Source organism: Cinclus cinclus, chromosome 18, assembly GCF_963662255.1.
Source record: "Cinclus cinclus chromosome 18, bCinCin1.1, whole genome shotgun sequence".
Classification (NCBI taxonomy): Eukaryota; Metazoa; Chordata; class Aves; order Passeriformes; family Cinclidae; genus Cinclus; species Cinclus cinclus.
Genome location: NC_085063.1, coordinates 14,680,630 through 14,707,463, shown reverse-complemented (window position 1 = coordinate 14,707,463; position 26,834 = coordinate 14,680,630). Strand labels below are relative to the sequence as shown.

Sequence of the window (26,834 nt, the reverse complement as noted above, 5' to 3'; positions counted from 1 at the left end):
TCCCCTCAGTGAATCTCCTCTTCGGGCCACACTCTACAGGCCTGGCCAAACCAAGCTCAGCTTCGAACAAACTCAGTTTCAGTTTTTCTGGTGTTCAGTTACTTTACCTTCCAGGCTGGCCCAGGCTCATGCTCCTCCCCGTGGGAAGGGTCAGTATTCCGAAGCTCTGCCCTCCTGCCCCCAGGGAAGGATTTTCCAGGTGGAAGCAAATGTCTGTTCATGGAGGAATTCACAGAGCTCCCTTCCCCAGGATGCAGAACAAGCAAACCAGTACAATGCTATTTATAACTGTGTTCTACAGCACTGAACAGGAACAACACATTTCAGCCCGAGTTATTCTGTAGATTCTCAATAACCTTGAAGGAGGTAAATATTCAGTAAGTACTAAACAGTGAGGCCTCAGCAAGGCTGGGGAGCACTTGGAAAAACAGAGGCAAAAAAGAAGGAATGAACACAGTGAGGTGAGATTTACCAACCAGGAATGGAGCACTTGCATGTAATAAAGCAAATATTTACATTAAGCACAATACAGCAATTTATTTAGATGCTTAAATGAAGAATACAAAGGGAAATAAAGATCACAAAATTATACATACTACAACAGTGTGTCATATATTAGATGGTATAAATGAATACAACACCTTGTTGGTGTTAACTAAAGATAAAACTAAATATCCAAACCCAGCACTTTGTCTGCGTGCTGCTTCAACACAATACACTTTTATACAGATCTAAAAGGTGTCAAAATTAGTAGCTGCAAACTTGTTTCTTGCATGTGATTTTTCTTTTTTAGCTTAAAAGATTTCAGAAAATGGCTCTGAAATATGTTTTTCATCAGTTGTCATGTCAAGGATATTCAGAACAAGAAAATTCTATAATACAACAGAGCCCAGATATATTTTTATGTTGCTGGCCTCTGGTTGGAGATTGTACAAGGTTATGTGCAAAAACTAAGTCTGTCAAAATTGATACTAGAGCAGTCTCAAGCTTTGCTAGGGAAACTAGATACAGCATTTATTACACAGCAGGGCAACACTAAAAAAGAGAAACAGATCCATGATGGGTACACAAGAACAGTTCCATAAGCTTCACTTGAATAGGTCTAAAAGACTGTACAAATATACATTTCAACTATTCAGAATGATACATGAAAACTCCATGTCCCCAGAGTCTGCTATACAGGGCACCGGAGAGGGGCCTCTTGGAAAGACACAACTCAACATGGACAAGGTGAAAGGAGGGTTGGAAACGCAGATGAAATAATCCTCTGCTTTTCTCCGTGTGCATTCTGGAGCCACCAGCGCATCCATTTTCACATTAAGTTACTGTGCTCATCCCAGCAGGAGCTGCCAGCCCCTCGGCCAGCAGGTCTGTACGTGACCCTGGGCAGCAGCGCTGGCAGGGGAGCAGTGCCCAGGCAGTGCCACCCGCGGGGCAGTGCCACCCGCGGGGCAGTGCCACCCTGGCTCACGCCTGCTGGCTGCTGAGCTCCACCCCGGGCAGGCTGCCATGCATGGGCTCGGCCCCCACGGCCCCGAAGCCCTCGCCATCCTCGCTGTCCATTGTGCTGCTCTGCCACTCCATCTGCTCGCTGGCCAGGCTCTCCTCCAGCTCGGAGGTGTTTTTCCATTGTGACTGGTCCTTGGACCAAAACCCTTCTACTTTTCCATAGGAACGATTCTTCCACTTTGACTGTTCTTCATCACTTTCAGATCCACCCCCCTTGGCCTCCACAGTGGGTTTACTGCTCCCGGCATCTTCGCTTTGGGAAGACTCATCTGTCCACACTTCTGGTTTTACCTCCAATGCGTTATCTTCAAAATCCGAAACCTGCTGGGAGCCAGGCCCGCTCTCAGACCGGGAAGCTCCATCCTTCCATTCCACTGCATCATCCTGGTCATCCTGATCACCTTCACTATCTGAAACGTCACCTACCAGTTTTGTTGGCTCTTGGGCAGCAATCATCTCTTCATATCGAGAGCTTTCCTCTGGTTTTTGCTTAGCCTTCTCCGGAGCCTGTAATGTGTTTTCCTCCATGATTTCCTTGGCTATGCTGTCCTGGGGGTTCTGCACTGAGCTGTTGGAGGAGGGTTTCCCACCGATGTCAGAGACGTGCTGGCCAAAGGGACTGCGGCTCTCGTTGTACTCCTCCTCGAGGTTTTCGTAGCTGTCTGAGGAACTGTCATTGTCTTTTTCTAAGTTGATTTTTTTATCAACAGTCTTACTGACATTGACTCTGGAATTCTTCTCGTCGTGATTTTCAAAGAGCCACTCAGCATCAAAGTCCATCTCGTGTTTGACTTTGTTCAGCTCTTTCATGTTGAAGCCCAGCAGCACCCCGGGCTTGTATTTTTCGCAATCCCTAACACATTTCTTCCTTTTGTTGCTGAAGTGAGATGCGATATCAGATTTCCAGAGCCACAAACTGGCCGCCAGCTTTTCGATCTCTCTCCGAGTGGGGTAGGGCTGCTTATTGAAGTATTTTGTGAGAAATGTTTTCCTGGCTTCGTACGAATCATCTTCGTGACCCTTGGGGTCCAGTGCTAGAACTACGGGTTCTTCAGGCTTCTCCTCAAAAGCAGAGGGGGAGTCATCGTCATCCATCTTCCTCTTTTTCATCAGGGGGAACTCCATGTGCTCGTAGGCGCGTTTCACCGGCGCGGCCGCCGGGGACTGGCCCAGCCGGGACGATGTCCCTTTGTCCTGCCCGTTCTGGGTCTTGCCCACGCCCCTGCAGTGCACCAGGTGCAGAGTTATGGTGGAGGCCGTCATGTTGCTCGTGTACACACCCAGGCAGTGGATGCACTTGTAGGTCAGCTTCTTCTCCACGGGGTGAACAGTCTGAATCACCTGGTGCCTCTCCCGCAGGTGATGTGCCAGCGCGTCCGAGATGGGGCCTTTTAGGATTGAAAAGCACAGAGGACACAGAGTTTTCCCCACATCTTTTTTGTAGGGCACCGCTGCTTGTGGAGAACTTTTGATGGGTACATCAGACTTCTCCTGGATTTTGGGCTGCGGTTTTGGCGGGACCGGGGGGGTGTTCTGAGCGTGGTAAGCTACGGACTCGGCAGGAGCATCCCGCAGGTTGTAGGTGGTGACGAGGAGGTGGATGTTCGTGTGGCTGCCCTGCTGCAATGTCAAATCAAAGGTCAGCGTGGAGTCAGTTTTAGGTCCCATCTCCTCGTCCACGTGCACCATGCGCATGTGGGCAGCCATCTTCTCCACGTCGTTGAAGGTGGAGCGGCAGTAGGGGCAGGACAGCCCGTGGATCAGCATGTGATTGAGCAGCGTGTCCGTGGGCAGGTAGCGGTTACAGTAGAGACATTTGCTCGTGAAGTTGTGGATTTTCATTATGTAGTTGGCCACCGCAGGCACCTTCTCGGCCTTGTGCTCCTTCTCAAAGTGGACACTGTACACGTTTTCAGGGAACAGCTCATTGCAGATCGTACAGATTTTCCACTTTTGCGTGGATGAGGTGTTGACAGCGGAAGGACCTGTAGCAGCCACGGGGGATTTGGAGCCAGACTGACCCAGACCTCTGGACGCTGCCTGGGACTGCGACAGCGACGTCTGTTTGAGCTGCGCCGACGACAGCGAGGAGGAGTTGGCAGACTGCAACGAGTACCTGGCTGAGGCCTGGGACCTCTGCTCCCCTCCCAGAGTGTAAGGCCTTCCATTGCCACTCGCTGAAAACTGTTTCATGCTTTGTGATTGTTGGGAAAGAGAAACAGGCGCATTGCCACTGAGGCTGAGCCTCCCCCCTGGCTGACCAACGTAACTGGGGGGTACCGATTTAACCCCGTAATTGTTCTGCTGTAGGTGAACGTTTGACATCATATTGACTCCTGCAGAATTTAACGTGGGCTTTGGTATAGTGAGTCTGTTCATCATCTGCTGTGACGAGAGCGAGCGGACACTGCCAGCAGAGAGGGCCCCCATCCTCGGAGGGAGTCCCATGGTCTTTTTATCCTGGGGTTTGGGAGCTATTAGCATCAAAGGTTTAGATCTCGGCACCACGACGTTGGTGTGACCTATCATTGCCGTGACCTGGTATCCGATCCGCTCGTGGTCTTCGATCACGTGCTGGACTAAAGCTTCGTAGGATTTCGGCATGAAAAGGCATCGTTTGCAGTGGATACCCCCCTCCTCTCGGGCACTGGAGCTCAAGGGAACCGCACCATTGAGGGACTTTTCACCTCCCTTGGCTACGTAAGGAGCAGCAACGTGCTGAAAATGTTCCCTGTAAATGTGCTTTCGAACGATTTCATAGAGCGGGTCACGGTAAGTGCACTTCTTACAGTAATAAACAGCTTGTTCCACACTGTCAGCCTGCTTGGGTTTAAGGCTCTCGTGTTTGTTTTTATCTTTGAAAGTGCTGATGCCTCCACTCGGTGTATTGGCATTGGGAGCATGGAATATTTTAATGTGCGTTTCCAAAGTCTTTTTGTCCGCGTTGAAGGTACAGTAGGGGCAGTTGAGCAGGATCCTGTTCTCAAAGTCTTCGCTGTGAACATTCCGGAAGTGGCTTTTGTAGGCTGAAAAGAACTTCGAGGAGAAGGGACATGCACTGCAGCAAAAGGGCTTTGTCCGATAGTCCTTGAACAAAGAACAGAGCACAGACTAAATATTCAACAGCACTTCTCAGAAAAATAACACCCATGATATTCTCTACACAACCTTTCTAAATCATACCCATGAGCCCCTCTGCAACTGGGTCAAACCCTCAATTCACTCCTCTCCCACTTCTGGCCTGCAGATCAGGCCCTAAAAAGCTGTTCATGATCACATGAACACACACATGTTGTGGTGAGTGCCAAGGGGTCCCTCAAGGGTTTAACCATGACCTGTGAAGATGAGGCTGAGTCAGAATTGTCTTTCCCTATCAGTCACAAAGTCTCCTCCCTGCAGCTGAGCTGCAAGTAAAGGTCCCTATAAGCTCCTTTCTAGGGGAAAGCCAAGCAGGACTGTTTGAGGAAATGAGATTGTGTTCAGATGAGATACTGCCCACCTGAATCTGCCAAACTTGACAGACGTAATATGGACCTAGAACTTGAGCTATTTCAGTGTCTTTATCCATTACAAAGATGGAAGTCCAAACTTTTTTTTTGTGAACAAAAGGATTTAAACTTACCAAGACACAGGCTATACAAGCCCTTAAAGCCACCAAGCATCTTCCTTGTGATCAAAGCACAAACTTGATTTTTAAATCAATCTCAAATGAGGAACAGAAAGGAATTTTGGAATTCCAATCTTGCAGTTTGCCTGCAGCTTTTGTCCCCTTTAACAAGATGCCAATGCAGCTCTTGTCAACTGTTATAGCACAGTCTGAAGTGCCACCGGCCTCAGCAACAGCCACAAGCAGCCTGGCACTTCAGGTGGGGTAACACAGGGAATTCAGAGTGACAGAGATTGCTCCCGAGTGCCAGAACAAGTCCTGTGCATTGAGCTACACACAGGTTACAGGGGAGGGAGCTGCAGAGCTGCACTCTCTCTCTGCAGAACTGAGCTGGAATTTCTGCTCTGGCCACCTGCTGAAGCCTCACACACCTGCTGGAGACAGGTCCCAACCAACCAAGAGCTGTCTCCTTTCGTATCACAGCTTTTATTCTGGGTTGCCTAGAAAAAGGGGCCCTGGTCTATTTTATTGCAAGATAGCACTAAATGGCCATTTTCAGATTAACAGTAGGAATCCATCAGAGGATGGGCCCCAGCTGCCTCTGAGAGCAGTACCTGAGCTCTGGGATCTCACATGGGGATTCCTTTGTAGAGAGGTGTCTGACCTGTCACTGCTGGGGTGACTCTGTCCTGCAGCCCCAGCAGAGGCTGCTGCAGCCCACACCACTTCCCTGAACCAACAGCATCATCTCCTCCTCCACTGCTGGCTCAACTCAAAACTCCTTTGTTACTGGCTGAGAAACACCACAACAGCAGCACTTCCAGTGCTACTGAGCTGCTGTGCTGAACTAGAAATGGCCAAAGCAGATGTGGGACCCAGGGCTGCACTGACAGTGACCTTGCACTGAGCAGCAGAGTGTCCAGTGAAACAGCTCTGGAAGGGATGGAGAACAGGAATAAACCATTTAAGGCAAGGTAAAAGCCTCACTGCCAGTTGTATAAAGCTGATGATCCTTTGGTCAGAGGGCTGGTGAAGTTGTGCCAGGCTTAGCAACAGAACAGGTGGGAATGGGCTCCTAACGTGCAGCTGTTTGACTTGAGCAAGGAGCCATCAGCTCTGCAGTATTGGCCAGCCAGGCTCCTGAGACACACACCAGGAACAACTTCACAAAACTAACAAAAAAAACATGTAGCTTTTTGCTGTCCCTTGAGCTGCCAACACCTGAAAATCCTTGAGGAAAACTGCAGGAAAAGTTCTTGGCATGTCTGGGAAATGCCCTTCAGCACGACCCATCTCCAGCCTCAGTGCCCATTGAAACTCTTACCAACCTGGTTTTTTGTAAGCGATGGATCCCACAGTCCCACATCCTCCCATGTAGTGTTTTTCAAATAAAAGTCATTAGGTTCAAACTGCTTAAAATCCTGGAGATGGGAAAAGAGGACAGAGTCAGAACCAAGGCCCAAGGGTTCCTTTAAGCAATCCCTGAACATCCCTGCACCCTCCCAGGGGCTGCTGGCCAAGGCAGAGGCCATCACTCAGGGCAGTGAGAGCCTGGGGGCACCTCCTGGGAGGGGGAGAGCTCTGAATATTCTCCATGTCACCAAACACCCACAGAACATCTTCACCACTCATCCTCCCGACCAACCCAGTGTAGTCACAAACTCATCTCGTTCCAAAAGCGATCCTGGAGAAAAGTGTTCCCAAACTGATGTGTGGGTTTGGGGGTTTTTGGCTGCTGTTTCTGGGGGTGGTGGTGTCGTATTTATTTTGTTTGGCTTTTAATTAATTTCATACAGGAAGCTTTTTAAGTTGGACAGGCGTGACACCCAAGACACACAATTCTTATTGAAAAATGATCTTATGGAGCATTTCTTTGGCATTTCACCTTTGGCATGAAGTCGGCAGCGCATAAGGACTTAAAAATAACACTTCCACTGAAATGAATACTGCAAGTTACATTGTCCCAGTTCCCCTTAACCATGAGACTTGCTCCACAAATTCTGCAAGCAGGAAGGACTGGCATTTCTTTCTTGCACATCTCACTTAAATGCTCTTTAAAGAGACACAGAAAGAACAGGCAGAGCCACAGCAGTGGAGTTGGTCCAGAAGAGCAGCACAAACACCTTCCCCTGCAGGAACTGACCCAGGCACAGAGGTGATTCTGTAACTTCAGGACCTGCTGCAGCATGAACACTTCCTGAAAACCTCAGACCCATTTCTGCCCCAACACCCCACACCATCCCTGGTTCTTCCAGCATTACTGGATTTCAGTAGCCACTAATGTTTTCTAAAACTGTTTACAGGTATACTGTATCTCACGTTTCTGTGGAACCTAAACAGGTCTAAAAATAAATCATGGCATACACAAATATCTCCCTGTCCCCCTCACTCTGCAGCACTTTAGCTCTGACCCTTGGAGGCACCATACTTACTTCTATGTGTTCTTTACAGTATTCCAAACCAATGTCACTAAGTATTTTTTTCACAGTTTTCCGGGCCTTTCTTAAACTGCCAAGGTTGTTGACAGGAAGTTGGAACATAGTTTCTATTGGAAAAGAAGAGAAAAGGTTTAAGTCAAATATGTTTTGTGCGATAGGGCTGCACGCCAGTAATTCTGCCCCATTCCCCCACAGAACTGATACCATTCCCTAACACTGTTACATTCTCTGGCTTGGTCCCTGCTGAAGCTGCCCATGAGGCTGCAGAGGGCACTTCTAAAAAGGCAGCAGACTGACAGAACAGCTATTGCAGGAGCTATGGGCTGCCTCTGGAAAGAACTAATTTCTTTAGAGTGTCTTTACCAATCTTTACCACTGAAGTACTTCAGAACTCAATTCTCTCCTGTGCAATGTATCCTAACTGACTGATCTGAGAACTGGCAAGCTGAGCTTCAAGGTTTGTGTCAGTCTTGCAGGAGATTTCAGTGTCTCTTCAGGGATAAAGATACTTCTTGTATTCTGCTGTAGGTAGGGTAAGAAATAAATGCTGTTTCCTCCCTCTACTGTACTCAGAGCTTTAACTGGCTGCAGCTGTTGAGCAAATGTTCTGCTAGGAAGAAGAGGGGACCTGAAACCTTGGTCAGAGCCCTCCAGAGAGAGAAACCACTGGGAAAAGTACAAAAGATGGCTAAAACCTCTCCATGCCCCTGGAATGTGTCAGCCTCCCTCCCCTCCGTGCCCACAGCTCCACTGGGCCTGCCTGGGGCTGCCCAGCTGAAGGGAATCCATCCCATGAATTGCTCCTTCCCCATGCTCTATCCATCCTCTTCTGTACTGTAAAAACAATGTATAATACAACCTAGAGCAAGCCAGGTCCCTTCTAAAGACATGAACAGTGATTTCAGTGCTTCATAAACACCTCCAGTTGCTGCATGATCCCATTTTTCAGAAAAAAAATGCAGTGAAGCAGCTCAATCAAGTATGGTCAGGATTTGAATTAATATTTTTAAATGAATTTCAAGTCCATGGAGATCATCAGCAATGCTACTCCCAGTGATTAATAAGAACTGCAGAAAGAGCAGTGCACGAGCACAGTGCATGTTAAAGCTCCTGGCAAGCCCATCTGCTTCCCTTGAAACCCAAGTCCCCACTTCGAGAATGAAGCCCTGTGCTTGCAAAGAAAAGCATTTTTGGTCTCATGACACAACTAAGAGTCAGTGCAGAGCTTGTCTTTAGGCACTGATCACTACTTGTACATCTGAGTCAGCCACAAGTCTCAAAATACTGCTTGATATCAAACAGCTGATTTCAAAATGCCACTGAACTCCTTCAGCAAAGGCACCAATGCTTTCCCTTAAATCCCATGTCTAATACAGCTGAACATGCCACAGGTACCATGATACACAGAAACTCAAAGAAAGCCAGCTGTTTACAACTGCCTGAAAACATCTCTGATCTATCTGCAGCATCTTCTTGCCTCTGCCCTTTGCCTGCCTCAGTCAAATTTCAAAGACATGAAATTCCCTGGGTGTTCCTATCACCACCCATCATAACAGAGGATAGTCAGATCTTCACACCTGAAACCTGAACTTTCAAATGTCAGCTTTTAACATCAACCTCACTTGGCAAGTTCTGCTGGATAGGTGAATCCAACTCAACCAACTATAACAAAACCCCTCATCCTTGGGCAAATACAGTTCATTTTCTTTAGGTAATGTCTGACTATTTGATCGCAGTGAGTGGAGAGCCAGATACAGTCTGATATTATTAGAGGCTGTGACTACAACAAAAGCTTTTAGCATCTCCATCCATTCCTATTTACAGCAAGTAATTCCAATTGCAATGTAAACATCACTCTGCTGGCACCTCCTTGGATGGGGACACAAAAGCAGTTGGGATTAAACAGCCTCCCAAATAATCATCTAGGCATTAATGCTGCTCTGGGAATGAGGCATTCCTTATCTGACCAAAAGGTGATGTTTAAGGGAAGTCACTTGGAGCATCTCTGACCACATCAATCCACACTAAAGTGCTGGATGGAATGAATAAATGCTTAAAACCAACTCCAACAACACCCTGACTAGAAATATCCAGGCAGGATCTTCAGGTGCCTCAGAAGGCAGAGACCCTGAGGCAGACTCATGTCCAGAGTGTGTGTACACAAACTGCCTGACTGCACCAGTCACACGGGAACGGCAAAGGAGCACAGTGACTGTGAGCAGTATCTGGAACCTTCCTTTGCTCTGTCTGTGCAGTTCCCAGCACAAAGATCTTCCCCAGAGCCAGGTATTGACTCCTAGAGCAATTCAGGAGCCCAAAGGAAGCAGAACGGACAAGCTATGAAAGGGCAGAAGATGACTAACTTAGAAGCACTGCACTCAAAGTTCTCATTTCACATTTGCAATGATGAATGCTGTCTTCACTGCACTCCTGTGCCAGTGCAGAGCCCTCCCTCTGATCTCAGCCCCAGCACTGCACTGTGACCCCACAGCTCATAGTGGGGTGCCCTCAGACATTGGAGGAGAAACACCAGACCCCACAGGAGTCAAATCATTAGAGGGGATAAAGGACAGACCCTACACTGCAGAAGCTGTTTCTATTTTAGTGAAACTGAAGTCTTTATTCTGCAGTGTGTCTTTTGTACTTTGGCCCTGGTCAGGACCCCCTTTGACGCCTCACGGAAGAGGTGTTGGGCTGTTCCTGCTCCAGCCCAGGAAATGGAGGATCTTCCCACATGCAACTTCACAGCACCCACAGGGAACAAGGCTGTTGTGACTCTGGCAAAGGTGCACCAGCCTCACACCAACACAGCCTTTTTCTCTTCACTGAAATCTCCAGCCAATATTCCAGATGTGCCTGGCCATTATTCAAGGGAGCTCCCTGTGCTTGGTTGATGTCTCAGCTTTGGTACAGAACAACCAAGCACAATGGATTTCTACTGTCACAGGCTTCACAGGAAAACAATGGTTTTCAACCAGAAATAAAGACCTAAAGAAACCATCTGGAGGAAGATACTGACTGCTGTGTAAAGGAACCATGACAGCACCACTCTAGTTTTCTAGCAAACCTATTCTAGGTTTTATTCTCTTTATGCTTAAGTGGAAATGCCACCATGTCCTGCCCATTGCCAGGGAAGCCTCCCATGAGCAGCAGGCACAGAACATGGGGGACCCTAAACACTGACTGAGCAGGAATCTGCACTCTGCAGGGTCTGGGGACAGAAGCACTGGGAAATGGCAAGTGAAAACCAGTTATGGAATCCCCAAAAGCTGTAAACAAGCCCCTGAGTGCCCAGGGCCTTTTATCTTGTTCAGGCACCCCAGACCTGTAGGAGTTGGCCAGGGCTCCTCCCAGAGCCCACCTCTCCTGCACCAAGGTCATTTCTTCATAGGATCATCATGGAATGGCCTGGGTGGGAAGGGACATTAAAGCTCATCCATTCCCACCCCTGCCATGGGAAGAGACATTTCCCACTGTCCCAGTCTGCTCCCAGCACCAGTGTCCAGCCTGGCCTGGGACACTGCTAGGGATGGGGCAGCCACTGCTGCTCTGGGATACCTCTGTCAGGGCCTCATAGGGAAGAATTTCTTCTTAATGTCTTCTCATTTCTTCTTTTTATCTCTTGAGCTGAATGCTTCTTAAAAGCATTCCATGAAATTTACACTTCCATTCAACTTTTGCTAAATAACTGACCTCAGAATAAAACTGCAGATGCGATTACAGCCCTCTTAGGAACATTATTTAAAATATGAGATAAAGCATCGGTTTTACCTTCTCTTACAAGCACATGAGATTAACCCTTCCCCTCCTAATGTTCTCATTTATTCCTATTATGAAGACTAAGAAAACCCGAGCTTTTCGGTGATCTGACAACCAGAATTACCAACTACAGTGTTGAACAAAGCATTAGGTGTGAACAAGTGTGAAAAACAGACATTTGTATAAGCAAGGTGCAAACCCAGCCTGCTCTGTCCCATGGTGACTGTGAGTTCAGGCATACTCAGCTCAATCTTGTCTTACTGAAATAATCAACAGTGTAAGAACTCTAGTTCATTAAAGCAGATTTTTAATCAATTTTAAACTAATAGATACTATTTGCTGTTTTTTTCTGTGCATGCTTATAAAACACAACTGCTCTTCCTCTGTTTTCCCCTCTCCCCCTCGCCATCCTCTGCTGCTTCACAAGGTCCATCCTCTCTTTACTCTTTCCCCCTCTCCTCCTTTCTTTGCTGGTTCTTGGCCTTCTTGGTCCTTACCTCGCTCATTTTCCCTCTTCTCCTCTTCCCTGTGCCAATTCATAGCGTCCACATTCTTTCGTCGTTCTCTCTCATCCTGTCTCCACCGCTTCTTGATATCTTTGTCCTTAACTTGCTCATTTTCTCTCCTCTTCTCATCATCCCTGTGCCATTTTATTGTTTCTGTATTTTTCTGCGGCTCCACGCTTCTTTTGAGATAGTCTTGTCGCCTCCTCCTCTTTTTTAACATATCCCTTTCCCTGGCACGAGCCTGCTTTTCTTTCTGGGAAAGAAAAGCTTTACGGGGCATCATGAGCTGCTGCTGTACCTGCAATAATATCGGATCCATGGAATAATGCACTCTGTACATGCACTCAGTCAGGCACAACAGCTCGCTTGGAGCTGCACACACTCAGTCAAGGCAATGCCCTGCTCCTTCTCTTCTCTCCTGAGCCTGGGCTGGCCCCAGCCAGGTGAGGCCGGGCCGGGCCAGCTGCAGGGGCTGCCCCAGCTGAGCAGTGCCATTCCTGTCCCCTCCCTGCAGCTCCTCCTCCCCCAGAGCCTCTGGCAGCTCCTTGGCATTGCTGCTCCCGCTGAGGAACAGGCTGTGTGTGGACAGAGGTGTGAGGGGAACTTGGGGACCTTCAAACTGTCTCCTCTCTTCCTGGAGACATACATTTAATCCAACTTAAAGGTGCTCATTTTTCTTTACAGACCTCCATTTCCACCCAATTTGGGTGAAAATGGCTCTCTTGGCTGGGAGGAGGGATTAGGAGACAAGCCACAATCTGAAAAATTGTGTAAGCTTCGTTTCCTGGAGAAACCTGGCCAAAACATTTAACTGCAGTTAATGAAATAAGTCCTGACTCATCTACCCAGACTTCCTCCAAGTGCGTTGTGTCTTGCTATTTGCAGGAACAAAGGAAAAAAAGAGACTATTTACTTGGAGTGTTCCTGAGGGGTGGGGCTTCTTGGGGTTGGTGTTTTGAGGCTTGGGGTCTTTTGTTTCTAAACAGGTGTCAATGGAGACTACACTGAAATTGTTTTTACTTTTGGTCGTTTCTCTGTAGTCACCCAACACATTCACATTTTCAAATGTAACAGTGTTAGCACCTGCGATTTTGAAGAATGGAAGAATTTATACCATCACTGATAACCTTTAAATATTTTTCTGTACACACTGAGCAATGTCTCAGAAATGGAAAACTGCAATTGTAGGCCAGGTCTGAGTTTTTTGGTTGGGTTTGTTTTAAGTTTTGAAGAAAGACTTGCAGAGGTCTAATCAAAATGAAAACTGCAGAAAGGACAAAATTACTAGATTACAATACTTAAACAAAGCCTAAAACAAAATGAAACAAATGTACTTTTAAAATTTAGCTACCTTATGGAAAGCACTTGTTCCCAGCATGCAATACTCCATCTTTTTCCTACAGAAAAAGCAATGTTTCAAACCCTTATTCTAAAAGCTGTTCCTTTCCCCTACAATACACCCCACCCCACACACTTAAACCCTCTACTCTGGTCCATTGCCTTTGTTAGGTCTGTATCATGATCCCATGGCTTTCATTCCAATAATTCAACCCCAAATTTCTTAATATCCATAATAATGCTAAAAGGGAAGGGCTGCAGCAGAGTCAAACACCATAATCAAAAAAAATCATGCAGTGTGCTAACACATTAGTACATAAAATTCAGATTATGTTAAAAATTACCTCATTAAAATGGTAGCTCTCTACCAGACAGCCTGGGTTTGGGTATTAAATATTTCTCAGTAACAGTTGGCAATAGAATCAAAAAGCAACGGGAACCCAGGATCAGCATCCTCAGCGCAACCCAGACACTGCAAATCTGTACCATAGTTTCAGTTCTCTGTGGGCTGGGTGCCAGGACATTACTGCTGTTTACTAGAGCAAACTTAACTCATTAGCTTTGTAAATGTACAGTTTTATCAGCAACCTGGTCCAATTTCAATAACAATACAATAAAGTAAATTGCAAGGGAAACACATCATGCAAATGATTCTCCCCCACCCAAGCAAGCACCAACACTTCAATCTGTCATTGTTGTATTTTCTTTCATTTGTTTTTGTTTGGTTTGTTGTTGGAGGTTTTTCCTCCTTTGGTTTTATCTTTTCACGGAATTCTTCCCTCCCCTCCCTTTATATAGCCCATTTCAATCAGTTTATAGACAAATGATAGGAAATACCTTAATAAAGAACATTTCAGCTGAATTTCCAAAATTAAACATTTCACTTGAGACTGAATTAAGTCAAGTCATATTTCAAGGAATAACTTAAAGGGACATCCAACTTAAATTGAAGATCTCTGAAGTTCCCTATCCCAAGTCAGAGTGTTTCTCCCAGATTGTTTAGCATTCCAGAGTCATCTCTCCTGCAGTTTAAACCAGCTTTCACTTTCACCTCTGATGGTTTTAAACCGACAGAAGAGGGAGAATTTTGAACCAGGAAACCAATTAATATGCAGTGAAGCTGCCAGAGTGATTGAACCCAAGGCCCCCCAACTTCTCAATTTTTCCAGAGTCCAAGCTGGTGTTCCTTTAAGTTCCAAATGTCCAAAGCTCAGAAATGAACAGTCAAAACGATCTTTTCAACTACTTTTTGCCCATACTTCACCACATGAAAATCTTTACTCCTCCCCATCTCTGCAGTACTTCTGATGAGGCATTTACCTCCAAAATGAATGGTGCTTGGGCGTCTCAGACTCATTGGACAAGTTTCAAGCACAAGCCTCCAAAGCCAATTCTCCTTGCAGAACGCCCCCTCGGGGCTCTGCTACAGCCCCTGGGGGAGCACACAGCCCGGGCACACGGGAAGGCTCATATCCTGCTGGACAAAACAGAGAGCAGAGACAAGAGATAAGAGCTGTGATAAGGGCAGTCTCACAGTGATAGGCACAAAGCCCAGCCCGTGCCTCTGCAGGGCAGCTGTGCTGCGGCAGGGCTGAGCAGCTTTGTGCTCCAACAGCCATGATTCTGCTGGGGGACACTGCCCCAGCATCACTGTGGGCTCAGATTCCAGCCCAGCTCTGAAACCCAGCAGTGCAGAGGCTGGGAATGCTCCTCCTCACGTCCGTCCGTCCGTCCGTCCGTCCGTCCGTCCGTCCGTCCATCCATCCATCCATCCATCCATCCATCCTCTGATGTGCTCACCCCCTTGTGCACCTCAGCACAGCTGCCCTGGGCACCTCAGGGACACTGGTACCATGCTGGCAGGTTCCCACACCAACAGGTCCCACCTTAAGGGACAGTGGTACATCAAACAGGTGACGTGGCTTCAGCTCTGGGGACACACATTCCTCTGGGAAGCACTCAGATTAAAACTGGCAGAGGATGGGAAGTTTGGGGGGATGGCATGTAAATGATCACACTTTGTTGGATCCCTCTTAACTGATGTCACCCACAGATACAAAGTCAGTCTTGCACAGACTGGAAACACAACACCTAACATTAGAACCATGAAATCTGGAACTACCAAATCTAAAGTTTATAAAAGCAAAACTTGTTGAGTCATTAATAATTACTCTGTCATGGAACAAGGCAATATAAATTGTTAGATTTTAATCTCTTGATTATTCAGACAGAACAGCCTGAAGAAGTGGCAAGTACACTTCCAACACAAGACACTACAACATTTCTAGAAATTAAAAAGACAGCATTTTTAAAATACTTCACATGGCAGCAAAACTGAATATTGGAATATTTCATGTACTTTAAACAAGAGCATCACCCACACCTCCAGCCATGGATGATGGGTTATTTGTTTCACACTGTATCATTTTCTGACTAGAAGGCAGACTTTACATTCCAGTGTGTCTAGCAAGTCCAAATGAACTCTCTCCCAGGGAGTCCTCCCTGCAGCAAACACACTTCTGGGTGAGGAGCCATCAGCCTGGAGAGCAGATCAGTGGCAATTACTGCATCAGGTCGACAATACCGAGCTCAGGGAAGTTCTTCATCCCATGCTGGGTCTCCCAAACAATGAGGATCATTTCCCTGTGCTCTGCTGCCGACAAGGATCCCCAAGCACCTGGCATGCTTCTTACTTTATGCCATCCAAATTCCTTTTAGTCAGTACTTTGCCAGTATTTCAAGCTGAAGAAGTTATTGGTTCATACCTAACAGCCCAACACAGAATTGTACATCAGAGCTCGCTGCAGCTCTGTGCTCCTGGGCAAGACCAAACAAGACTTGGTGTCTTGATACTGTGCTTTTTATTTCCCTACTCTGCTTCTGAAACAAGGTAACTTTTAACAATTTACTCAGCAAACTGCCATTCATGGCATGCTCTAAAAGCCAGCCATGAAACATTTGCAGAGATGGCTGGTAGCCCAACACTGTGAAATCTCTTAAATACAGGGAAATTATGCAAGAAAATGAACCTGTGGTTCCCACAGCAACAAGAAAAGCTGCCTCTCTGTGGATGCAGGTTAAATTTTGGTCTGTGGTGTGATGGTGTAGAATATTCTATATTCACATGAGGAGAGTGATGGCCTGTCCCTGGGGCTCTGGGACCTGGTAATTCCAGGACAGCTGAGCAAGGAACAGTGATAGCCAGGAAACACAAGGGTTATCTCAGGGAAGAGTGAGCAAGTGGACAAAAAAGAAGTATCAGAGAGAAGAGAATTTGGGAGACCAGAAAGTGCTGAGAGCTTCCTTGAAAGTAAGAGTTGCAATTAACTCTCTGTCTCCTCCCTGTAGCAAGTGATTGAAGAGTCTATTCCAACATACCTCTCACTGGCTGACATTGAACATTTTCACTTTCTTCCCTTGGACTCTTCCCTTTCCTCCTTATTTAAGCATTTCTGGCCTAGTTTTGTGAGGGCTGTGCACCCACACTCCTGTGAAGGTAATGAGATTTGCAGTTCAGCAGCACATCTGAAATACCAGACAACTGAGGGCTCCTTTTGCAATCCCTCTAATCCTGGAGGGAGCCTGTTTTGTAACAGCGACATTTCCATCGGAGAGCACCTCCTCAGCCTGGTCCCTGAGCCACCTGCAGCAGGGAGCTCCTGCCCAGGAGCAGGGTGGTCCTTCAGCTGCTCACAGCTCAGCTCCAGCGGGGATTTGGGGTGCAGAGCCAGCCCCAGCCCTCCTGCTCGGGTCTGTACCCAAAACAAGACAGGGCACCTGAAAGAGGAATCAACACAAACCCTAAATTACACCCTCTGAAAACCTCAGCTTCCAAACTGAGATTATCAAACTGACAAATCCCCAGCTGCAGGTTGCTACCTGGACAAAGCACTGTAAGACCTGAGCCACGCTGTGCACAGGAGACACTCCAGCTCTCCCTCACAGGCAAACAAGCAATTTGTTAACAGCCCCTTTGACAAAAACCCAAGGATTTAAAAATATTAAAAACCACTTCAGAGGTTAGATCAGCAACTTCCAAAATCAGTTTCAAAACAAAAAGGACAATTTCACACCACTTCTCAGGGCATCCTACACAAGCATGGCCTCAGGAGAGAAGTCCATCTAAAATGAGGTACTCAAAAAAGCCCCACCTTATCCTTGGGAGGAAATTCTGAGACTAAAAACTTTTAACATCCTGTTTCAGTGGCTACAGGCAATTTTCAGCAAAGCTTTATGAAACTCTGGTTTGTACCTTGTTGTTTGGGTTTGCTGCTTTGCCTCAGCTTGAGTCTTGCATTAAGAACTCCCAACTTCCCATCCAAGGAAGAACTATGGAAGGGAACTGGAGTGAAAGGAGTCAGTAAGGCTGATATGCCTCAGCCTCCATTCATTCTTTATTTAAGGCTAAAACCCACCTTCTGCAGTCCAGCAGACAGAGATCTCCTAAGTCATTCACACACTTCCCATTCTTGCTCAATTTCTGGAATTTTCCACTGGAGCCCGAAGCTCCATCTGGTGGGTGTGGACACTCACTGCAAACCCGAACAGAATTAACTGTTTCCTCATCAACTTCACTTCAGCAGGAGGAGTCCGGGGCACTGTGGCATCTCTATGCCCCAGTGTGAAATATAAAATGGTCAGATTTTGACTGCTCTGGAACCACAACCCCTCATTTCTGTTCTGATGAACAATGTGGCTCCCTAGGCCGGGAACTCCTGGTGGGTTTTCTGATTTTGATGATGTAGGCTGAGGAATGCTGAAGAATGCTGGTAGCTGTAGTGGAATGTTTTCTGAGGGATCTTTTCAGCACACGTGCTAAAGGCCACATCAACTCTGTAAACCTCTATTGCATTCTGAAAAGCACTCTGAAATCGTTTCCATTCTCTAGGGCATAGGAGATTCTGAATCAGAGGCACTCACAGCTCCAGAATTAGGCTTGCACACCTCCTGCCATCTTAGAGAATATCTTCTGTGACTGTTCAAGACCTCCACAGATAAATGTTTATATGCACACAACATGGGCAGTTAAATCAATATTCAATACACACCCTCAGTGTGACAGCCAGGCTTGTTCAGGGCTATTTCTAAAAGATTTTGGTGTGAAATGCAATAAAGCCTGCACATCTTGCAGAAATTTGAAATCCAGACTGGAGATCATTGAAGCACAAAGGATATTATTTGCTTACACCATGATATCTACACTTCAGTGATCAGGAAAAAAGGCTGCATGAATATGCACTACAATTAAAAATAATCCTCATCTAGATTGTATCTTAGCATGAACAATCCCAGCATAAAAATAATTTTGGAAATAGAAGCATGATTAATGAATGAGCAGTTACCATTTAAATTAAATCAAGAATCATCTTAAATTTTCAATCCAAAGCTCACAAAAACATTTGTATAATTAAACAAAGCAGCACAGTAGTCGCTGTAGAATGTGCAAGAACAAAGCAAATAATCAATATACACATAATTTATGACTGGATTACACTGGGAGACTGCAAGTGAGAATGGTTCCCTGCCCTCTGTGTCATGTTTCCTGACATCAGCACTGTGTCACCAGCCAGGGCAGAGCCCTGATGCAGCCAGAGGAGTGGTTTGGGGCAGAGCAGCTCCTTCCCTCACCCAAACAGTGCTGCTGGGTCCCGGCCAAGCCCCGGGGCAGCAGGAAGCAGCTCCAGCCCTGCCCTGGCAGCTCCCACACACAAACACACACAGAACACAGACACACAGGGAACACAGACAGGGAACACAGGGAACACAGACAGGGAACACAGGGAACACAGACACGGAACACAGACACACAGGGAACACAGACACACACAGGGAACACAGACACACACAGGGAACACAGACACACAGACAGGGAACACAGACACACAGACAGGGAACACAGACACACAGACAGGGAACACAGACACACAGACAGGGAACACAGGGAACACAGACACGGAACACAGACACACACAGGGAACACAGACACACACAGGGAACACAGACACACAGACAGGGAACACAGACACACACACAGGGAACACAGGGAACACAGACACGGAACACAGACACACAGGGAACACAGACACACACAGGGAACACAGACAGGGAACACAGACACACAGACAGGGAACACAGACACACAGACACAGGGAACACAGACACACACACACAGGGAACACAGGGAACACAGACAGGGAACACAGACACACAGGGAACACAGACAGGGAACACAGACACACACACACAGGGAACACAGACAGGGAACACAGACACACACACACAGGGAACACAGGGAACACAGGGAACACAGGGAACACAGGGAACACAGGGAACACAGACACACACAGGGAACACAGACAGGGAACACAGACACACACAGGGAACACAGGGAACACAGACAGGGAACACAGACACACAGGGAACACAGACAGGGAACACAGACAGGGAACACAGACAGGGAACACAGACAGGGAACACAGACAGGGAACACAGACACACACACACAGGGAACACAGACAGGGAACACAGACAGGGAACACAGACACACACACACAGGGAACACAGGGAACACAGGGAACACAGACACACACACAGGGAACACAGACAGGGAACACAGACACACACACACAGGGAACACAAGACACACACACACAGGGAACACAGACACACACACACAGGGAACACAGGGAACACAGACAGGGAACACAGACAGGGAACACAGACAGGGAACACAGACAGGGAACACAGACAGGGAACACAGACAGGGAACACAGACAGGGAACACAGACAGGGAACACAGACACACACACAGAGAATACAGAACACACACACACAGAGAAAACACAGACACACTCACACACACACACTCAGGTATTCACACCCTCCTGTGCCCTCAGCAGCCACAGGCACTGCTGTGTGGGGGGGGCAGCACAAACCAGCACACAAAAGAGCACACGAATCCTTTCCCCAGCTCATCGAAAGCCCGCCAGTCCACGCTGTCTCAGACAGCAGATCCATCACATACTGGAGGGATCTGGCCAACTGGCTGCATCTGAGTTTTCCAAGGGTAAAAATAGGCACTGAAGGAGGCTGGTGCTGCTTGTTTTCCCTTGCCTTACGCTTCACGCACGCGAGGCACAAACGCTGCCATTACAGCACGGGGAAAGGCTGTAAACAGGAGCTTCAGATCAGTCTTGCACTGCACATTTCTTACCTCTGTCCCTTCCTGTCTAAGCATAGCTCCCAAGGGCTCCAGTCCCTGCCTACATTCCAGCGTTAGTCCACCTCAGCTACTGCTGTCTTCCATCTGCCTCAGGAACCTTCGACAGGCAAAGGGCTTCATAGCAGCAGCAGCAATGGGAAACAAAACAAAAAAAGAAGATCACAAACTTGAGTTTGACTATTTAGGTGAAAAAAAGCATTTTAAGACCACTATCTAGCCCACTTAGATTTCCAGAGCCATTTTGTCCCCTTACTGTTGCTGCTATGAAGCTACATCACCAAGAGCCTCCTTGGCCCAGCTGCAGCAGGAGCACAAGCTGTGAGATCCAGAGCCCCAACAGAAATGAGTGCACACCAGAGGGAGCACAGGGTGAAAGAAAGCATTGGCTGAGACCCGGGAGAGGAGCTGGGGGAGGGAAGAAACAGCCAACAGTGAAGGCAGCTTGAGAGCAGGCCCTTTCCTCCACCAGCAGGACTGGAGGAGTTGCGAGTGCTCCCTCAGGGAACAGCTGCTCACACAGTTGCTTTATTTTTGTTTCTTGTAAATTGTGTTAGATACTACTTGAGAAGTAGATATTAAATGAAATATTTTTGCCACGTGATCTGCATACATCTGCAGGTGTGATGTGTCCACCGGGTCAACTACACAGGCCTTGGACTCAACAGCCACTGTCAATTTTCATCTAAATAATCTCTAATGCCACCTCAAAAAAATACAAAAAAACCCAAACAAACAAACAAAAAAGCCAAAAAAAAAAAAAAGCCACCAAAAAACACCTCCAACCCAACAGTAAGGATATAAATGGTGGTAACTGAAAGTGACTCACTGCAGAAAAAATGGCATTTACTCCATTCTTACTCTAAACCATCAACGCTCATTCAGATCCAAGAGCACTACAGAGAAATCAGAGACACTAAATACAAGCTCCTGTTTGCCTTTTGACACCAGAACTGCAGTGAAGCTCTGAACAGTGCAGTTCTTGCCTTGAGGCACATGGCCCTCAGGTAGATAAACAGAAGTTACACCCTTCCCAAGAAGGGTTTATTCAAATCTGGAACACCCATCTGATTTTTAAACCAGACCTAAGTTTCTCCTGAAAGCTCAAAAGGAATAGGCCAATTTGGCCACCCTGCCCAGGAAAGCAAGGGCATTCTTCCCAAACATGCCAGGTGAGGCAAAATAAACCTCCCACAAACACTGAAGGTATAGGATTTATTTTTAATGAAACTAAATTAACATCAACAAGGGCTCTTTTTTGTCCAATGCAAAGAGACTCAGAGCAGCACCTTTCATTGCCATCTCCATTTCTTACACTATCAAGAAATACCTCTAGTAACAGACATTTATATGAGCAGAACTATCTCCACATTAAAAACTATGCTGTTACAATTATGTTTATAGGAACCATATACTATAAATATATATATATATAAATCAGGGCACAGAGCAGCTCTTGACTCAATACACAAAAAAAAAAATAAAATCGTGTGGTCCTTGTTTAGATACAGGCCAGCATTGTCTGCTGTTGCCTTTTCAAACAAGCATGTTGCATGCATCTTAAAGAAAATAATCCCACTAAATGTAGCATTATTAATATACAAACTCAGCTGAACTAATGACTCTTAAAAATTCCTCAATCTTGCCCATGCAGGTAGAGCAGCTCCAATGGCACCTGTGAAACAACACACCGAGCAGCTGCAGCCCCAGAGCTGTTTCCTTCCTCTCCTGCCACCTCTCCTACAGTCTTTAAACTGGTCCTCCTCAGATCTGATACTGCTTTGTGCATTCCCAATGGAATTTTGTCTCCCTTAAAGTAGTGGAGCAAAGATAACTTCCCCTTTCTAAAAACAAATCCCCACAAAAACCATCCCAATACACTTCCTATTGAGCTGCTAAATCTTCATTGCAGCCACCTCAAAAGAAACACGTGAACCCAGGAGCACTGTCTTTGCTTCCACAAAATCACTTGTTTCAATTTCTTTCTCTGCATCAATCAAACCAGCTGCCATCTTAATAACAAGCTATAAAATATACATTTGGACTGTATAACTTGTGACTACTGATAAGATTCTGATATGCTTCCGTGCTCCAGGAATTGTACTGTAAACTTCGATGTTTACTTTCAGTGTTTATGTTATTACAGAGTGGTGAAGCTGAGCCGGGAATAACCACCCATTATTCACCCTGCAGTGTGTGAGCAGCACAACTCACCTGCCCCAGGACACGTGTCCTGCACTTCCCTGCAGCTCACAGCCAGCTCAGAGCAGCAGCAACAAACGAGAGCTCACACTGAACGCCCAGGCTGTGGGTAACAGGGACCTCTGTCAGTGCCAGCGAGCACTTCTGGCCACCGCAGCTTCTGCCCTACACACAGAAAACCCACCAAGTTCCTCCTCTCAGCCTGAGGAGCACACACGCCTTCCTGGGTGCAGTGTTTGTGCAGCTGATGCTTAACACTGCAGGGCATGAACTTTCCAAAACAGCCAGGAAGTTCCTCTCCTGTGAAGACTTTTCATTCCCAGCAGTGACACCTGTCTGTCTCACCTACAGGCAACGGAGTCACCTTTCACCTGCCTCATCTCCTGCACATCCAACAGCCTAACACGAGTGAATTACAGGCTCCTCGTGACAATACACCCTGAAGCATAAATAGTGCTAGCTTGAAGAGATGCCTTCTACAAACCTGTCTGATGGACCAGCACTTCAACTCAAAACAAAAAAGTCCTATTTAGTAATGGGACACTAAAACTGTATCAGTTTTCAATGATCTCAGTGATGTCCCCTGGGAGCATCTCATGTCTGCTGGATACCAAAAAGTCATTCTTGAATGCTAGCTAAGAAATAACACTAGGTTGAGCAAAGGACAGATAACCACAAAAAATAGTGCAAAAACATCTAGCTTAGTATCACTTTTGGAGAACAATTTATTTATTGTGTGTCAAAAAGGACATCTCTATTTAGACTGAAGTTGGAAGTATTTGCTGTAATCATCTCCAGAAAAGGTAACCATTATGTTACAGCCCATCAGCATCTGGTGCAATTCCCTTAACAACACAGTGTTATTCTTCTCTTCTGTTCTCTCCTAAGATTTCAGCACATATCATGGTAGATGTCCATCTACTGATATCAAATTACCACCCAACATCTGCAACTGCACATCTGCAACGGAACTAAGCTTTGGTCTTGTTTGTTATTAGAAGCAGAAAAAAAGGGCTTTCCTGTTTCTTAGGCGGACTGATCCATCTTTCTCACCTAGACGGATGACAACATGTGATTATGAGTTTGCAGAGTCCTGAAGTGAAAGTTTTCCTGACCAGGAGACCCTGCAGGAGGGAGCAGTGCTGGGGCACACAGGGCTGAGCTGCTCAGCAGCCACCTAAGGTTGGTCCACGCTACCCTGACAGGCGGGAATCCTCTGCCTCCGTTCCCTCACACCTCCAAACAGAAACAGAAAAATAGCAGCAAAAATAAATGGAAACGTAGCTAGGGAAAAAACCCACAACTTAAGAAAAAGGAGAATTTCTCAACAAGGAACGCAAACCTCTTTGACATCTACCAAACGTCTTAAATACACCCAACACACGACGACCACCAACTCCTGGGAGCGCCCGGTTATTACGGGGGGCTCTGCCCTGCGGTCGGTCCCACACAAAGCCCCTCGAGGCTGGCCCCACAGCGGGGGCTGCAGCCACGTGTCCAGAGCTGGAGGAGCCCCCGGTCCCTCCAGTCCCGGTGTCCCCGGTCCGTCCCCGGTCCCCCCCCGCCCCCGCCGCCGCCGCCGCAGCGGTGCCCGGCGCGCAGGGCGCCCCCTGCCGGCTGCCGCCGCGCAGCGCCCCGGCCGGGCTGCGGTGGATTTCGGGGGGGCCGGGGTGTCACGCCCGCGGCCGCTGCCGGGAGGTACCGGGGGTGTCCGGACACCCCGGCACCGCGCACGCACCGCCACTTGCTTTGGAACCCCCGCCCGGGCCGCAGCCGCCGGGGGAAGGGGGTGCGTGGCACGGGGGTACGTGTCCGCTGCGGCTGCGAGGCTCCGGGTTTGGTGTCCCCCGCCTTTGTCTGAGGAAAGGGTGTCGGTAACCGTAGCTCGGAGCAGGGATGGGTGAGGTAACAGCGCTCCATCCCGCAGCTGCGGCTCCCGCCTTTTCCCGGGGGCAGGGACCCCTCGGCTGCTCCCATTCATCGCATCCCCGGCGCCGTTCCGGCACCAACTCCGCCGGCGGGGCCCGGTGCAGATGCACACCGGGATGCCGGAGCCGGCCGGCGGCTCGCGGTCCCGCTCCCTCGGGCTGCCGGTAGACGTCCGTGTGGGGAAGGGAGGCGGCCGGGGCCGGCGGCGGGGAGGGAGCAGCGCCGCGTTCCCCGCAGCCGCCGGGGCTCCTCAACATGTGTGCGGGCGGGGAGGGGCCGCTGCCAGCTCCGCACGCCCGGTGCGGCGGGCAGGGCGGCGGGCACGGCGCGGGATGCGCGGGATGCCCGGGGGAGGGAGGGGGCGGTCGGGCGCTGTCCCCGCCCGGGTCGCACCGCGGACCCGCGCTCGCACCTACCTGACCGGGCTCTCCTCGCTGCGAGGGCGGGCTGGGGCGGGGGGGAGGGGGCGCCGGACCCTCCCCGGCGCCGCCCGGTCCCGGGGCGGGCGGGCGGAGCGGAGCCGCCGGCTGCGCGGGGGAGACAAAGGGGGAAATGACGGGGGGGATGCAGTGTGCGGGGCGGGCGGTGCGGAGCGGCCCCGGGGGCGGGGGCGGCGGTCACTGGGCCGGGTGCCCGGGGCGGGGGCGCGGGCGGGGGCAGCGCCCGGGCCCCTCAGACAATACAGCCGGGTCCCGCTGCCCAGAGCCTGCCCGGGCCAAGATGGCGGCCGAGAAAGAGCGGAAGTGACGCCAGACCCTCATTAGCATACGGGACTCATTGTCCGGCGGGAGGGGAGGGGGCCGCGCCCCGGGGGGGGCGGGGGAGCCCCGGGGGTCCCGGCGGTACCGGCCCCGCCGCGCCCGCGGCGCCGGGCGCTGACGCGGCCCCGCCGCGGGGGGGCCCCCGCGGGGCGCACCGGGGCGGCCGTGGCCATGGCGGCGGCGGAGGCGGCGGCGGGATCTACCCCGGCCCCGCTAGGAGGCGCCGCGCCCTGCGGCTGGGTCCGGCGCGGGGATCCCTCCGCCGCGCCCCCGGCCGGGACTACATCCCGTCCTGAGGGGCCGCCGCCGCCGGGGCGGGGGCGCGAGCGGGGCGGGGCACGTGACCGCGGGGGGCGCGCACGTGACCGCGGGGCGGCCCCGGGAGCGCGCGCGGGCCTCGTGCGGCGGCGCCTCAGGGCCGCGCCCGCCCCGCCCCCGCGGAGGTTGTGAGGATGCTGAAGGGCCTGGAGCCCCTCCATGCCCAGGAGAGGCTGAGGGAGCTGGGGCCGTTCGGCCTGGAGAGGAGCCGCAGCTGAGAGGGACCCTGAGCCCCGGGTGTCCCTGTGTGCAGAGAGGGGCGGAGCAGGGCCCGGGCTCTGCTCCGGCGCCCGGCGATGGCACCAGAGCCACGGGCAGGGACTGAGCCCAGGAATTCGCCTGCACAGGAGGCTCAACTTCTCTGGGCAGTGCCCAGCTCTGAACGGAGCCCGGAGAGGCTGTGGAGTCTCATTCCAGAACAGTCCGGACGCCGTCCTGTGCCCTGTGCTGTGGGGTGGCCCGGCTGGAGCAGGGGAGGTGGCAGCAGCTGAGCCGCTGAGTCCCTGCCTGGCTCTGGGGCTGTGCCCAGCGCAGCTTGGCCGGGGCTGGCAGGGCCCAGGCCCAGGTGGGAAGGGGACGTGGTGTGAGGTGATGGCCGTGTGGGAGCCTCGCTGGGACACCCTTTGCTGAGCTTGCCATGGGCTGGGACAGTGGCACTGGTCAGGGAGTTCTATGAGGTGACACGGGAGCTGTGCAAGTTATTCACTGCCACGCTCTAAAATCTGAATTCATCACAGAGCCACTGAATATTCTGAGCTGGAAGGCAGCCACCAGAACCATCGAGTCCAGCTCCTGGCCCTGCACAAGATAGCCCCAAGAATCCCTCCCATGTGCCTTCCCATTTTGGGTAAACACCCTGCAAACAAGCCAGCACCCAGAGATGGGACTGTGATCTTTCTGGTGAGCCATGGCACGCGTGTTCACACACACCTGTGTAAAGACACAGGCTGTTCCACTTTGCAGCAGGAGCATTGGATCAGGACAAGACCCCACATGTGATTCTTCCTTGTGGATCATGCCACTGCTCAAGATCTCTTCAATAAATGAGGATTAATTCTATACCGCAGTAAAAAAGCCCTCTAGGAGGGAAAGGGGTGGATGGCTTTTGTGACTTCAGAAAGACACAGGCACTTGGAGGATGAAGTAAAGTGTAATTCCCTCCATCCTCAGCATTCACACCCTTTCTGGCTCGGTGACACACTCGAGTTCAGCCTCACAATGCTAGAAAGGAAAGTCCACTTGATTCCT

The 26,834-nt window shown here is 49.4% G+C and overlaps 1 protein-coding gene across 3 annotated transcripts; it reads right to left on the bottom strand.

The window, feature by feature from the left end:
- Nucleotides 1–517: 517 nt before the first annotated feature.
- Nucleotides 518–25,052, bottom strand: ADNP (activity dependent neuroprotector homeobox). 3 transcript variants are annotated; one of them, XM_062505039.1, is made up of 6 exons: nt 24,924–25,052; nt 14,478–14,631; nt 11,811–12,117; nt 7,549–7,661; nt 6,445–6,537; nt 518–4,596 (listed from the first exon to the last, which is right to left on the bottom strand). In XM_062505039.1, exons 3-6 carry the CDS (start codon nt 12,100–12,102, stop codon nt 1,468–1,470), a joined length of 3,627 nt encoding a protein of 1,208 aa, XP_062361023.1. In that variant the 5' UTR covers nt 12,103–12,117; nt 14,478–14,631; nt 24,924–25,052; the 3' UTR covers nt 518–1,467. The 3 variants fall into 3 exon arrangements, with proteins under 3 accessions (XP_062361023.1, XP_062361022.1, XP_062361021.1); XM_062505038.1 differs by lacking the exon at nt 24,924–25,052 and adding an exon at nt 20,371–20,460; XM_062505037.1 differs by lacking the exons at nt 14,478–14,631; nt 24,924–25,052 and having other exon boundaries at nt 11,811–12,361.
- Between the last annotated feature and the right edge of the window lie 1,782 nt (nt 25,053–26,834).

Coding starts and splice junctions, on each gene's coding strand:
- ADNP (XM_062505037.1), bottom strand. CDS start 12,159: ATGTACAGAGTGCATTATTCCATGGATCCGATATTATTGCAGGTACAG. Junction 7,662..11,810: donor GAAGAGGGAAAATGAGCGAG/GTAAGGACCAAG, acceptor CTTTTCCAATAG/AAACTATGTTCCAACTTCCT. Junction 6,538..7,548: donor ACTGTAAAGAACACATAGAA/GTAAGTATGGTG, acceptor TCCCATCTCCAG/GATTTTAAGCAGTTTGAACC.